Below are 14,265 nucleotides of genomic sequence, written 5' to 3'. Positions count from 1 at the left end.
TATATTATATTACATTATATTATATTACATTATATTATAGTCGTTTTGGTCTTTAAAATACCAACATTTCCATTTAGTTTTACATTTTGGTCCGTCTGATGTAATTTTAACATAATTAAATGATTGATAATTTGATCTGCTTTTTACCAAATACCTTTTTACTCTGAACTAATTTCTTGAGCAACTTTTTACTTTTACTTGGGTAAAAGTATGTTGAAGTATCACTCCTCCTGTACTGAGTTCATCTGCTCAGCTTTAATATTGCTTTGTAAAACCTTTTGACATTTGGTCGTATTCTCTGAAACTTTCTATTTTTATGCACTATTATACTTTTTCTTTATCTACACAGAAACAATGTACAACTTTTCTTTAACCATTTAAAGGAGATGCTTGGTACCAGATGGTCAAAATGCAGATTTCCGCCTGCAGTCACAGGACAGGCTGATGTGATCAAATATGATTTAACAGCTCATGAATTGGTGAAAAGCCAGAATCATAATTCGTTTTTCTCTCTAAAACCAATCAAACTACAAACCAACATTAATAATGAGTTCAAATAGACATATTTTTGTTTAATGGGGAAACGTCTTATGTGTTCAAGACTCAGTCGATCTTTTCCCACAGAGCATTGCAAAGCTCCAACACAAGGCAGGAAGCACTCTGTATCCAAAAGCCTCCGGCATCTCTTCCAACCCACCAGCAAATTCGTAAAAAGCCTGAAAAGGTAAGCTAGCGTTCAATAAGAAGCATTAGACGTTCATCTTTTAACTATTTAGTCTGTAACTCTAAGATGTATCATTATTTTCCAGCAGCTAACTTTTATTTTTCAATATTTGCACTAATTTTAGTTGTTAAACTCCAGTTTCTGTTCTTGCTGCGTTCCTCTCCAGAGGTCTGTACCTGACCTCCATATTCTACAGAGACGACAATGTGCTGGTGACTCCAGAGGACCAGATTCCTGTGGTGGAGATAGAAGATTCATACTCCAGCAGCCTCATGCAGGACTTCCTTTGGTTTACCAAGGTAGGAAACAAGAAGCTGTCCTGAGTCTCAGGAGTTTCCAAAGGTTTTGTTTCAGGTTGTCCGTTAGACTTTATGTCCAGTTCCAGATTAGGTTAGACGTCTTTTTACGCCTGCATGGTTTACAGGTCAGAGCTGAAGGGATGAACTTCCTGGGGTTTATGAAGCATTGCAGCTGAAAGGGACCCGGATGTTTCTGTGGAACGTAACTCCAAATTAGTTTCAGAAAATTCACCCTTTCAGAATTTTTCATAGAGTACATCTAATATTCGAAATACCAAGGCCCAGTGCTACTTGACATGCTGCTAGCCGGTGTTTCCAAAGCATCATCTGAATCAGGGAAACATCTAAGACATGCAGGACAGTGTGTTGGGAAACACTGCATCAGATGACCAAAAGAAAGATGATGCATTAGTCGGATAAAACAGCCAAAGTCTGGAAATTGTGTGTAGTTCTTGTTGAACTTTAACTCCTAACTCTGCTGCAGGTGTCGTACTTATGGGAGGAGATATCCTGGCTCCAGCAGTGTCTCAGTCCCTCTCAGTCCTCCTGTTCATGCACCCTGCAGACCCGTCTGAAGATGCTGCAGGCCGTCTCCCAGCTGCAGGTAGCATGGCGGTTCTACAGGCAAATATTCAGAACCATCACCCGACATCTCCCTCTTTCTGCTAACTCTTTGGCGCTTTTTCAGGGAATGCTGGGAACGCAGGACCTTGGCCAGGTGTATTTTGAGCCCATCAAAGACAAACATGGCAACGCGCTGCTGGTCCTGCTGAAGGACATGAACGCCTGCCCCAACCTGGACGGGGTGCGCTGGACGCAGCTTTGTAAGCTCCAGCTGCAGCGCAAGTCCATCTCCTCCCCCGAGGAGCCCACCGCTTTGGACACGCTCCTCATCACGCTCCACGTGAGTCACACAGCAGGAAAGGCCGATCGGAAGTCAGCTCAGCCGCTGGATGACGCTCGTTTCTCAGTTTCCTGAGCAGTGAGGAATGGGATGGAGCGTTTTTAGGAGAAAGCCTCATTTTTTTTTATCCTGACCAGAAATTTGGCAAAATTAAAGGTTACAAAATGTTCTCTCTGAAATTTCTAGGGCTGCAACTAATGATTATTCTGACGATTAATCAATTAATCAGATTTTAAAAATTGGTCCACTCTACATGTTATTCATTTAACCACTTAGTTTGTTTTGTCTTATTTCAAGTGTACTGAGATTTCTGCAAAAATATTTGGTCAAATTTTGTGTTTCCACAGTTTAGGGCTGCAACTAATGATTACTTTAGTAATCGATTAATCTATCAATTATTCTGGCAATTAATCAGATGAAATATCATTTTATATACAATATTAGATATACATTAAAATACGCAAATACATAAATAACTCAGTACCTTTTTTAATTAAGAAAATAAACATTGTATTGGTTAAATATAATTACGTAACAAAGCGTTTGGAGCTAAAGCTTTAACACTTCAGAACTTTCGGCTAAAACTTATTTACAGACCAAAGTTTTTAATCTTAAATAAAGTATCTATTTTTTGTACAGTTTTTTGCTGTTGCTGCTCTACATGTTTTTTCTTTTCACCAAGTGGCTTTTTTTTAACTCTAGTTAACAATTAAAAAATTGCTAATTTCAATAATTGATTATGATTGATTGTTTCAGAAATTTCTGTCATAATTTGAAACGTCTCATTCAGAGAAACGTAGAAAACACGAGGCCGCAGTAATAGATCTGTAAACTGAAACGTGCGTCCAATTACAAGTCCCTCCAATCACTGTCACCCATTTAAACAAACACCAGTTGACCAGACTGAAATGAATGGATCCACGGCGAGCGCTCGGTATTTTACTGGTTTTTTAGGCAGAAGAAGTCATAAATTTGGGATTTTGTAATTATTACCTAACTGTTGTTACTGAATGTTATATAACTGATGTTTTGTTCGCTGAAGTCGCAGCGTTGAAGGGAACCACAAGCTGATTTCCACCCGTAGCTGGGTAAACCCGATAGCATTGTTGCAATGCTGTTTTCGTCTCCAGTGAGCGCTGGTTCTGTTCTTGTGGTTCTGAAACAATGGTGCAGATTCTTCTGGCGAAACCACAGCTCACTAAAGTATTTGTCTTGTGGCGCGTTATGAACAAATTGCACAATGAAAAACAGGGTTATTTTCAGGCCTGATTTAAGGCTGAGATGCATGGAAACGAGTGTTTTCTGGTGGAGTCTGCAGGAATGTTTCCCAGCATGCTCTCTGCTTTCCCAGGAGAAGCTGGCCTATCACAGGCGCAGCAGGAAGCTCCTGTCTCCAGGTTTGTACCTGGGCTACCTGAAGCTCTGCACGTCGGTGGAGCAGATCCGGGTGCTGGTGCCGCAGAAACTGCCCAACGTTCTCTGTCACACCAAGATACGGGACAACAGCAACGTGTCCAGGTGGGAGGAGCTCCGAGCCTACACTGTAAAAACTAACGCTGCACACTTCTTCCTTTAATCAGTGTGGGAACATTTTTACACTTAAATATCTGCTTATTTGAATTTCATAAAATTTACCATTTTAGAATGATTGTTAAAAAAATTATCCTTATTTTAATCTCAGATTTTTTTATTTTTTTTTTAAATTTGAACTTTTCTCAGAATTTCAGTTCTGATATTTTTCAGAAATCTGACATTAATTTCAGATTTTTTTTCTCAAAATTTGAACTTTTTTCTTCGAATTTTGACTTTTCTCAGAATTGTTTTTTATTGGGTTTTTTTGTTTTTTTTAATTCTGACTTTTTCCCAGAAATCTGATTGTTTTCTCATTCGGTCCTAAGCATGCACTCCTAACTGTTCCTGTCAAACCTTCTTGGTCCCTGAAACATTTATTAGTGTAACCTGGACAGCAGCTGTACTAACTCAGGTTGCTGTTCCTCAGAGAGGAGTGGCAGTGGCTGCAGGCTCTCAGCTCTCTGGATGAAGCTCTGGAAATGGACCAGGACGTTCAGAGCGCGCCGCATCGCTTCTTACACGACCTGCGCGGCGCCGTCAAGGACCTGATGGCGCACATCAACATCCCTGGAAACCAGGTGAGTCCGGAGGCCACGGTCAGGCAGCAGAACCAGAACCGGTCTCATAAAATCACTCAGCTTTGTTGCTGCACTTTCACCGCTGCAGCATCTTAAAGTCCTGAGCAAAACCTCTCCACCACCTTTAACGTAGCTATTTTCTTCCCAGCAGCCAAAGTTTCATGCAGTTTTTGTTTGAATCAGTTGCTCTGCAGTTTTTAAAACTTTAAAAACGTTCTGCGTATCGATAAGTGCAGCCTACGCTGTAAAATATAAAGAACTCCCTGTAAATAGTTGAGTTCAGAAATGCGTCCACAGATTTTTTTTTTTTTTTTTAAGGGAGAACAATGATGTAAAAATCCTCCAGCATTTTTGCTGAATCCTCTGTGTTTTTCCAGGCTCAGGATTTCCGGATCTACAGCCAGGAAGTGCTGGAGTTTGGAGAAAAGGTGTCGTTCCTGCTGCTGCTGCCGCCGTCAGATGAAGTGTGCACGGCTCCGGGTCAGAACCAGCCGTACTCCCCTCGCTCCGGACTCCTCACGCTGCCGCTGCAGATCTTCGAACTCGGTCAGTGGATCAGGAGTCGGCTTCGGTCTTTATCACAGACCTTATCAGGAGAAACCAACGCCTGGAACAGAGCCGCGTTTCTACCACAGAGGATTGGAGCCAACAAACAGGAAAACGGAGAGGAAAATATTTCTGCCAAAAAAAAATTCTAGAAAAATTACAAACATTTTCAGGCTCTGAAAGTAAAACAAATGGCTAGAAAAAAACTCTGTAATTTTGAGACAAACTTCACAAATGTTCTAGAAAAACCTGGAAAATTCTGAGTTAAAAATTTGCTAGAAAAAACTAAAATTTTCTAGAAAAATATGGACATTTCCAAATACAAAAATTTGAGATTGATCTCAAAACTTGAGTTTTCTTTTTGCAGATTTTTGACGTTTCAAGTTAAAAATGTTCTGGTTTTCTAGTAAATTTCTGGGATTACTGTAAATATTTGAGTTTTTTCTAGAAAATGTTAAACTTTTCAAACTCAAACTTTTTTGGAAAAACATGAACATTTCTGAGTTATTTTTCTTTTATTTTTTAATTTTATCCGTTTTTTCTATAAAACTTCTGAGTTTAATCTCAAGATTTCTGAGTTCTTACTGGGAAATGTTTGACTTTCAAAGCTCAGAAGGTTTCCAGAAAAAACAGATTTCTGTTTTTTCTGTTACAACTCAGAATTTTTCATGTTTTTACATGAAAGTTTCTATCAATTTTTGACTTTTCAAACTTAAAACTTTCTAGAAAAACCGTAAACATTTCTGAGTCAAAAATATGAACTTTTAAAACTCAGAAATTTTACTAGAATATTCCTGAGATTAATCTAAACATTTCTTAGTTTTTTGTAGCAATTTTATTTTTATTTCAAAGTTTAGAAATTTTCTAGAAAAAACTTGGAATTTCCTGAATCCAAAAGTTTTACTTTTGAAACTCAAACTTCAAGGTTTTTAGTCGAACATGTCTAATATAAACAGTTCTGAGTTTTTTTAGCACGTTTTCGACTTTTTAAACTCAGAAATTTCCAGGTTTTTTTCTCAAAAATTTCTTAGATTAATCTCAAAATCTTTGAGTGTAAATTCCTCTTCCTTTTTTTGCTTTTCCAAACACGCTGTCCTGTGTTTCTGCCTCCCTGCAGTCCACTTTAACGCGTACTGCCCCGGTTTCATCGGCCAGTACTGCAGAGTGTCGGCGCTGCTGGAGCTGGAGTCGCTCATGTCGCAGCAGGCTCTGCGGGAAGCGTTCTCCGAGGCCGAGCTGCTGGCCGCCAAGAAGAAGCACCAGCAGGTCCAGGAGCAGATGCAGGTATCAGCTGCACCACCATCCGCACAGATGGACTGATGCAGCCGAAAGCTTCAGAGACATGAAGACGCCGTGGAGCTGACTGGCTTTATTTAATCTGATTCTTGAATTTACTGATATTTTTCGATGCTCTGGTGGAAAAAAACGAGAAAACAATGTAAAAAACAAACAAAAACAAAAAAAAACTATATTTTAATCAGTTTTTATGACATTAATTGAAATTTATTGTGACAATTTTAGACTTTGGCAACTCAGGAATTTCCCATTTTTTTCTAGAACATTTCTTAATCTCAAACTTCTGACAAACTTTTCAAACTCAGAAATGTCCTTGTTTTTCTAAGAAATTACTAAATTTCTGTTGTAATGTTACATTTTGTTTAGTCATATTTCTGAATTTACTGATATTTTTTATTCTCTCGTGGGAAAAAAGCACAAAAAGTGAGAAAACAGTTTAAAAAATGCAAAACTATTTGTAGAATATTGATAAAAAATTTACTTTTCAAGCTCAGATTTTTTTTTTGATGGAGAAAAAAGTAAAAAAAATATTTCAGTAATTTTTTTGTTAATCGACATTTATTGCAACAATTTTCAACAAATTCCAGATTAATCTCAAAACGTCTGAGTTTCTTTCCAGAGAATTTTTAACTTTTCAAACTCAAACTTTCCTGTTTTTCTAGGAATTTTCTTAGATTATTCTGAAACTTTTAGTTTTTGGGGGAATTGTACTTTTTTAAATTTACAGTTACAGTTTTTTTTAACACTAATTGAGGTTTACCAAGACAATTTTCAATACATTTCTGATTAATCTCAAAATTTCTGACTTTTTTCTGGGAAAACTAACTTCACGCTCAGAAAATTCAAAATTTTTCGATAAAATTCTTAAAACTTGAGTTTTCTGCATTCCTTTCCCCCCTAGTCAATCTACAGAGAACCTAATATGCTTTGATATTCATGATGAGCTGAATTGGTTTCTGCAGCAGATGGAGGAGATGTGGCGGGACGCCCGCTGGATCATGGACGCCCTGCAGTACGCCCGCTACAAGCAGCCCACAGGAGGAATCTCCATCAGCTGGATCATAGACTTCTCCAAGGAGGTTCTGCCGGACAAACCGGCCTCCACCTCGTCCCAGCCGGACTTCATGCCGTCCCCCATGCCCTCACCAGAACCCTGCCGCAAACACTCAGGTCAGCAGCACCTGCAGACGGTCTGCACTGCAGCGCCTCGCAGAAACATTCGTCCTGTCCAGAAATGTGTTTTTACGACATTTTGTCATAGAGTTTTAAAGCATTAGAGCCATTTTTCATTATGAGAATAAAGCCGCAGCAAACGTATCGCAGAAGTCTGTAAAGTAAAGATAAATGCATGCCACACTTTTCAGTATTGTATTTATTTAAAAAAATCCACTACTTAATCTTTATCACTAAATCCCAGTGAAGTTGCACCGATCCAATTGGTATCGGCCTGATCCATAAGGGCAAATCTATTCAGTCTAGTTCTATGCTTTTTGCTCTTATTATTCATTTTGCTTTATATTTAGACATTCTCACTGCACTTCCTGAAATTATTTTACGTCGGCTGTTCTGCTCCTAGTTTCACTGAAAGCTGTTTTTGCGTATTTGACCAAATTTATGCAGCTGTTGGTATTTTTAAATGTGCTGTTGAATGTGAGTTTTCAAATTAATATGTAATTCAGTACATCTGTTTAAGAAAAAGAATCGCTTTAAGTCCGTTCAGCCGTTATTACCTATCGGATCAGTATCAACCGATACATCAGATATCGGTATCGGGAGTGAAAATAGTGGATCGGAGCATCAGTAGTTGTGATCTGACAAAATGTTATTTCTGTCACGTTAAATGTTTCTGGATGATAAATTGTCCTGGAAGTTATTGTGATAAACAATAATATCGTTATTTTAAGACCATTTTCAAGTAATGTAACGGTAAAAATATCATGATAATGCGAGAGCATATTCTCAGAGATTAATACACTTTAAATTCAAAATAAACAAAAATGAGGCTAGTTGAGACCAATTTACCAGACTGAGCATTTTTATCATCCAGTTTTTGGTAGAAAGAGAAAATCGATAAATTCTGATGAAAATATTGATCTCATTTTAATGTATCATGAATTTAATCATTTTCCGAGGCTCTGTAGGTTTACTGTTTTATTGCCTCCCTCAGATTATCCTGGTCTGTCAGATGAAGAGGGTTCCTCTGAAGTCTTCCTCACCACCGACAGCGACTACGACTCCAGCCGGGCGCAGAGCCCGCGTGAGCTGGACCTGCTGCCCCCGTCCCCCCTGTCCTCCTCGGCGCCCCTGGAGCCGCGCGGCTTCCTGCGCAGCGACGGCGGCGGCTCGGGGGGGCTGAGCTGCCCCGGCGGCGGGCGCAGCCCCCTGAGGGACTCCACGCCGGACGTCCTCCAGGCCTCAGAGCCTCAGCTGGGGCGGGACGGCGGCGGCGGGCGGGAGAAGCGGAGGGGCCCGCCGGAGCTGTTCGATAGCGACTTCATCCTCCCCAGCAGGCAAATCGAACTGCTGCACATCACAGAGAAGCGGCAGGCGTTCTGCGTGAGGACCAGCAGCCTGGAGTTCCCGTCCAGCACGTCGGCCCAGCCGCAGCCCCACCGCTCCTCCCCCTGCGCCTCGCCGCAGAGCCGCTGGCACCGGCCGTCGTCGGTGGACCGCTGCTGCTCCGCCGAGCGCTGCGCGCCTCAGCGTCCGCCGGCTCGGACGTTATCGGAGGACAGCGGCACGCAGAGACTCAACTCGCCGTCGCCGGCCGTGTTCAGGAAGGGCTGCCACGCCACGCTCAGAGTCTACCCTCAGTACCGAACCGGGCTGCCCAACGAGACCAGCGTCAAGGTACCGCGGCACCGCCAGCCTGTTTCCCTACGGATGTGACAACAATCCACCCACTGTTTATTTTTAGCAAAATTGTTGGTTCATTTTCTTAGATATTGGTTTTGATCTCTTTTATTTCTTTACGTTTTTGTTGCTTGTTTTGATTTTATTTCTTGCCTTTGAGATCTAAAGATATAAAGGACATTATGAATAAAATCTATATTATCATTAGACCAAAGTTGCCATATTTGTAACATTTTCAGCTCCTGTGGTTCATTCTCATATTATTAAACTTTTTTTTCATAACTTTTTTATAATTTTTATAATACTACAACTTTATTCTTTAATTATTATGACTTTTTTCTCATATTGCAGCTTTTATCTCGTAGTATTACAACTATATTCTTATGATCTTTTTGCTGCATGACCTGATTCTCGTATGATTTTGACTTTTTTATCTCACGACTTTATTCTCCTTTTTTCTCTTAGTTTGTCCCGTAGCACTTTGTGGTTTTTTTAACTAATTTCTCTGAGTTTCTGTTTAATTTTCGTCTGTTTTTAGTTGCTGTTTGTGTCTGTCTGAAGCTAAGCCTCTTCCTCCTCCTCCTCTCCTTGTGTTGCAGCTTTGTGTAACTTCGGTCACGACGGCCCGGGAAATGGTCCAGCTGGTGGTGCAGGAGATGAACGCGGTGTCTCGGCGCCTGCTGGGTGGCGGCGGCGAGGAGCAGCAGCAGTGTGTGTGCTACGGCCCCGAGCAGGTGAAGCACTTCGGCCTGGTGCTGGTGGTGGACAACAGGGAGAAGTGGCTGCAGGACGACTTCTGCCCCCTGGAGCTGCAGAACCCCTGGCTGCGGGGCAAACTGTGCGTTCGCATCAAGGACTACTCTCCTCTGGCGCTGAAACACAGCCGGGCCACCACGGTGTGACGCGCCTTCGGGTTTTTAAACCTGTTTAAATCTGTGAATTCGGCCGTTTTGTTGCTTCGACTGCAAACTGTAACATTCTGAGTGTTTTTATTTTTTCTGAGAATCTGTTTCTATGAAATGTGTTCTCCCAACAGAAGAGCTTTTTTTCTACGAACGTCAGACACTCATATGGACGCCAAATGAAGGCTCAACATGAAACAAAGAAAAATCTTTTTTTCTTCATGCTGTCAGAAATCGTTGAGCAGAAGTTTGTGACACTGAGCAAATATCACAGTCTGATGTTTGGCACGGCTGGAACCAGCACTTTGGGCTGCGCGCCTTTCCAAAATGACACAGTCTTCATCATCCTCATCATCATCGTCATCATCGTCATACTGCGACGGCGTGCTCGGGACATGGTAGAAAAAGGAGGAGTACATTTCCACCATAAGACTCAGAAATGTTGAAAATTTGCTTAAAAAACTTCAAGATTTTTGAAATTCAGAATCAGAGGTTTTAATTTCAAATTGTTTTGAGGTTTTTTTTTTGTTTTGTTTTTTTTGGAGTTCTGAAATTTCTTTGCTTTTTCTGGGAAATTTCTGAGATCGATCTCCAATTTTCTGATTTTATTTTCTTGAGATTTTTGTTTTTATACTTTTCAAGCCCTGAAGATTTGGTCTAGAAAATTTTAGGTTAACCCAAAAACATTCAGATTTTTTTCAGCAAATTTTCGACTTTTCAAGCTTAGAAATCTCCGGTTTTCTCTAGAAAATCTCTGTGATCTCACAACGTCAGAGTTTTTTGGCAGAAATGTTCGTTTTCCCATACAGTGGCCCTAAGCTGCTGTCGTTGCATCGTCACAGCCAAACAGAAAGGGCTTCTCCCATGAGCTCTTTATGTTACGACTCTCAGAGCTTCAGGCTTCGGTCTCCAGAGATGCTACACGTTGTTGAAACATGTTCAGAAGTAAAACATGAGGAAGCATTCGACCTGTAAGCCGCTCAGAGCCGCTCTTGGTTTCTCCCTTGCCTGGTATTTAGCAGCCAAGCAGGAAATAATGAACATTAGCACAAAATTCGGTGGTGCTGTCTTGGCTAAAGTCGACTCTAGTTCAGCTAAAATAGATCCTATTAAACCAGCTAATTTTCCAAACAGGGAAAAAGAAGCAATACTCTCCATTGTGTTGGTTTAAATTGAAATAGACATGATGCAAACATTCATTAGCTGCCATTCTGGCCTTTGACCTTTCATGGAGCAGCTGTAAGTTTCATCCTGATCCTGCATCAGTTGGATGTTTCACACCTGCTTTGATTTGAAGGACTTCTTCATAACTCGGCAGCCACGTCTCTGGTTCTGTTGCGCTTCACGCTGAGCTCTTCTCCACAGGCATCAGGAATGTTTAAGGTTTTAGGAGGTCCTGTGTTTCTGCAGATAAACAGAAACACAGTTTCAAAACAAGCATTTAAAAGCACGTCACAGAAGAAGAGTTAAGGCAAACAAACAACAGGTTCTCACCTGCGAGGTGAGGCTCTGGTGACTGCTGTAGAAATCCACTGGCCTGTCTGAAAAACACATGCACAGTAAATGTTGTTTGTTTTAGCTTTATAAGCGTTCTTACACATTGTCGTCACTCAGACCCAGACAGATATTTAGATAGTCTTCATTTAGCATAAATTCAGACTAGATGGTACAGAATGCTAAAGCTAGCAGCTAATCTGTTCTGGTGTCTCCAATCTGAAAAATGTCACAAAGCTCTTAAAACATCATGATATTTAGAAGTTATTTCCCCAGAAACTAAAGATTTTACACATCAAACATGCAGGTTTGGAGGCGGTGCGCCACCAAAAGCTTCCTGTCTAAAACACTGACAATGGAACAAATTATTGGTGCTACACAGAGGCGCAAAAAGTGGGTATGCAGCGCATGCAACGCATAGGGGCGCAGCACCAGAGGGGGCGCCAAAACCCCGTCTGGAGGGTGCCGATTATGTTTTCTCATAAACTTCAGCGCGCCTTACGCTCCTTCACCTCGCGCACATGATGAGGTAAATCTAGCGCGAGTCGCCTGGGGGGGGGGGCGAGCGTATGTTTTCTACGCTGACGTTGCTTCCTTGGGGGGGGCGGGGTCGATTTATGTCTTCGCATCCACCTGAATAATGTGCTGTTGCGCCACTGGTGCTACAATAAGTTACCCTGCTATCAAAATGGAAGGAAAAAGTTATTCACTCTTTTAAGTGGATCAGATTTCCTAGGAAATTAAAAAATTTTTGCATTTTTAATATTTAAAAATTAGAAACAAGAGAACGAGCCATTCCAGATATTGAGATTAGGGATGCACCAAAATGTCAGCATCAGCATCCGATACCAAACATTATTTAACATATCGGTAAATCCGATAAATAAAACTGGGCCGATACAACCAATATTTATTTTTTTTATCTGTTTCTGGTTGTTTTTTTTTCTCCTAAAAATGTTGAAATGGTAGTAAAATACACATAACATTGGTAAATATCGGTTATTGCTCATAACAGAAATATTAATATCGGATATCGGCCCAATTTTTCTGCATCGCTGCATCCCTGATTAAGATGTTCATATATATCAGATAACTGTAACAAAACATAACGAGAAACAGTTAAAACAGATTAAACTGAGAAAAAAAAAGTTTAATTAGAAGCAAAACTCCACCCACAGAAAACGAGGAAGATGGAAAAAGATGTAAATATCTACCTGGTACATAATTTATTCCATGTTTAATGCTTAAAAAAAGAGCAAAAAAAAAAGCTTGTTAGCCCTGTGATCACGATGGAAAGAGAAAAAAATGGGAAGTAAAATAAAAGTATCTGCTGAAATGAAACTGTTACCTTTTCAGATGCATTTTAAATTTAATTTAAATGACTTTTGTTGAGTTTTTATGTTCCAGAAACCACAGTGAGGTATAAATATTTGTTTACAGTTCTGGCTACTCTAACTGATCTTCCTGCACAAAAGTGAAGCTTCTTACCAACCAAACATTCCCTTTTTAAAATATTACTGGATTATGTTACATTTCCCATTTCATTATTTCAGGTTCTTTGACTATTTTTGCACCAGATGAAATGATTTTCTGCTCCAAAATGTCGCCTGCAGGCTCAGCAGCATTTATTGCTGTAAATAAAAGCGAGTACAATGTAGCATCGAGTTTATTGAGTTTACTGACTCGGTTACTGTAGCATGTTGAACCTGCTAGCGGGGCGCTAACAGACGCGTCCTCACTGTTTACAGAGCTGACCTTTCTTACACATTTACAGCCTGTTTTACATGTAAACTGCTGTATAAAGATGTTCTGATGCGTCGTAACTGGTTTTACTGATGGCTCCAGCTCTCATGTTAGCGCCTAGATGTCCTCTTTACTCGTGTTTTCTTTTTTTTCTTTTTTTTACGACGGCCATCTGCAAAGACAAATGACTCGGCCACAAACTGAGGAGATCAGGGGATGAATGTACTGTATCTGCCCTCAATGTGAAGCTAACCAGAGATGGATGGGAGGGGGGAGGCTGTGACCACTGGAGATGTCAAAGGTCAGTGACATTACGGGCTCTGAAATGAGGGAAAAGAAGGTTTTGAATTCCCTTTCTGGTGTGGTAAAAATACAGCCCTGTGTTTACAAGGAACTGTTGGTGGATCCATCAGGCAAAGTCATGAAGGAGACATCACGTCACTTTTTTAAAATTTATTTTTATTGAACAATAAATGAATATTACAAAATAAAAGCCGTCGTTTGTTTAGTTCTTTTAACAGATCTGCTGTACGGGAGAGTAGGAACTTTCTGGGTTGTTACCTCTGAGCTCTTCCTGTTAGGAGCGTAAATTAGCCGTAGCTCGCTGTCCTTGCTGCTTAAACTTTAACTGGGTGCACATTATATTTTTATCTATGCTTTCACATGTTCCATTAATTCATCTGATAATGATCAGAGTGACATATAGCCGGCTGTCTGGCGGTGACCTCAGCGCCGTTTGCCACCCCGTCGATGAAAGCGGGATGGCGAGCAGCTGCAGGATGAATCCCACGCTCGTTTAGGCTGTAAGTCGGTCACCAACGATGAACAGCGATGGAAACATTTACTGCTTTTCAAACTATTGTACATCTCTCTTTAGCACTGCCTTCATCAGTTGCAGACTCAACCTTATTCTGAGTGTTCATGCTTTGGATGAAGCACTCAGACCGACGCATGTTTGGATAAAAACAAACGTGTCAGATTGTGAAAAGAAGGAAAATAACTATTTGTCACTTATGGACCAAAGGAAGCAGAAAGAAAAAGGGTTTGCTTTTAAAAATTCACTTTGGTCTTCAGGTAATTTATTATTCTACAAGCAAACACAGTTGGGTCACACTTATGCTAACATGCTAAGAGCGGTTCTGATATTTTGCTAGCATATTAGCATTTTTCTAGCCTTGAATACATTTAGCACACTCGCCTACCTCTAAATTAAATTAGAGAGGAATACAACACTGAAAAAACAGAAAATCTTATTTTTGTCTAGTTTCCAGTGCAAATATCTTAGTACACTTAAAATAAGACAAAGGTAACTGATAAGTAGCTTTTCAGCAAGATGTAGGAGTTTGATTTATGT

General features: G+C 40.4%; 1 protein-coding gene and 1 long non-coding RNA gene across 6 annotated transcripts in view; one reads left to right on the top strand and one right to left on the bottom strand.

The window, feature by feature from the left end:
• Positions 1–9,803, top strand: part of ankfn1b (ankyrin repeat and fibronectin type III domain containing 1b) — a 185,559-nt gene extending 175,756 nt beyond the window's left edge. For all 3 annotated transcript variants that reach the window (XM_007571506.2, XM_016681439.1, XM_016681440.1), the window contains 11 exons: positions 625–724; positions 891–1,023; positions 1,508–1,627; positions 1,712–1,927; positions 3,279–3,445; positions 3,927–4,077; positions 4,455–4,623; positions 5,741–5,907; positions 6,882–7,089; positions 8,087–8,769; positions 9,372–9,803. In XM_007571506.2, coding sequence (XP_007571568.1) covers positions 625–724; positions 891–1,023; positions 1,508–1,627; positions 1,712–1,927; positions 3,279–3,445; positions 3,927–4,077; positions 4,455–4,623; positions 5,741–5,907; positions 6,882–7,089; positions 8,087–8,769; positions 9,372–9,674 — 2,417 coding nt within the window. In that variant the 3' untranslated portion in view covers positions 9,675–9,803. The remainder of the gene's footprint in view (positions 1–624; positions 725–890; positions 1,024–1,507; positions 1,628–1,711; positions 1,928–3,278; positions 3,446–3,926; positions 4,078–4,454; positions 4,624–5,740; positions 5,908–6,881; positions 7,090–8,086; positions 8,770–9,371) is intronic.
• A 683-nt stretch (positions 9,804–10,486) lies between these two features.
• The window catches only part of LOC103151413 (uncharacterized), a 38,678-nt gene continuing 34,899 nt past the window's right edge, over positions 10,487–14,265 (bottom strand). For all 3 annotated transcript variants that reach the window (XR_001664675.1, XR_477645.2, XR_001664676.1), the window contains exon 2: positions 10,487–11,215. This is a non-coding gene — a long non-coding RNA (uncharacterized LOC103151413). The remainder of the gene's footprint in view (positions 11,216–14,265) is intronic.

Source organism: Poecilia formosa, unplaced genomic scaffold (genome assembly GCF_000485575.1).
Source record: "Poecilia formosa unplaced genomic scaffold, Poecilia_formosa-5.1.2 Scaffold281, whole genome shotgun sequence".
In the NCBI taxonomy this organism is placed as follows: domain Eukaryota; kingdom Metazoa; phylum Chordata; class Actinopteri; order Cyprinodontiformes; family Poeciliidae; genus Poecilia; species Poecilia formosa.
This window is presented reverse-complemented; position numbering and strand designations above follow the sequence as displayed.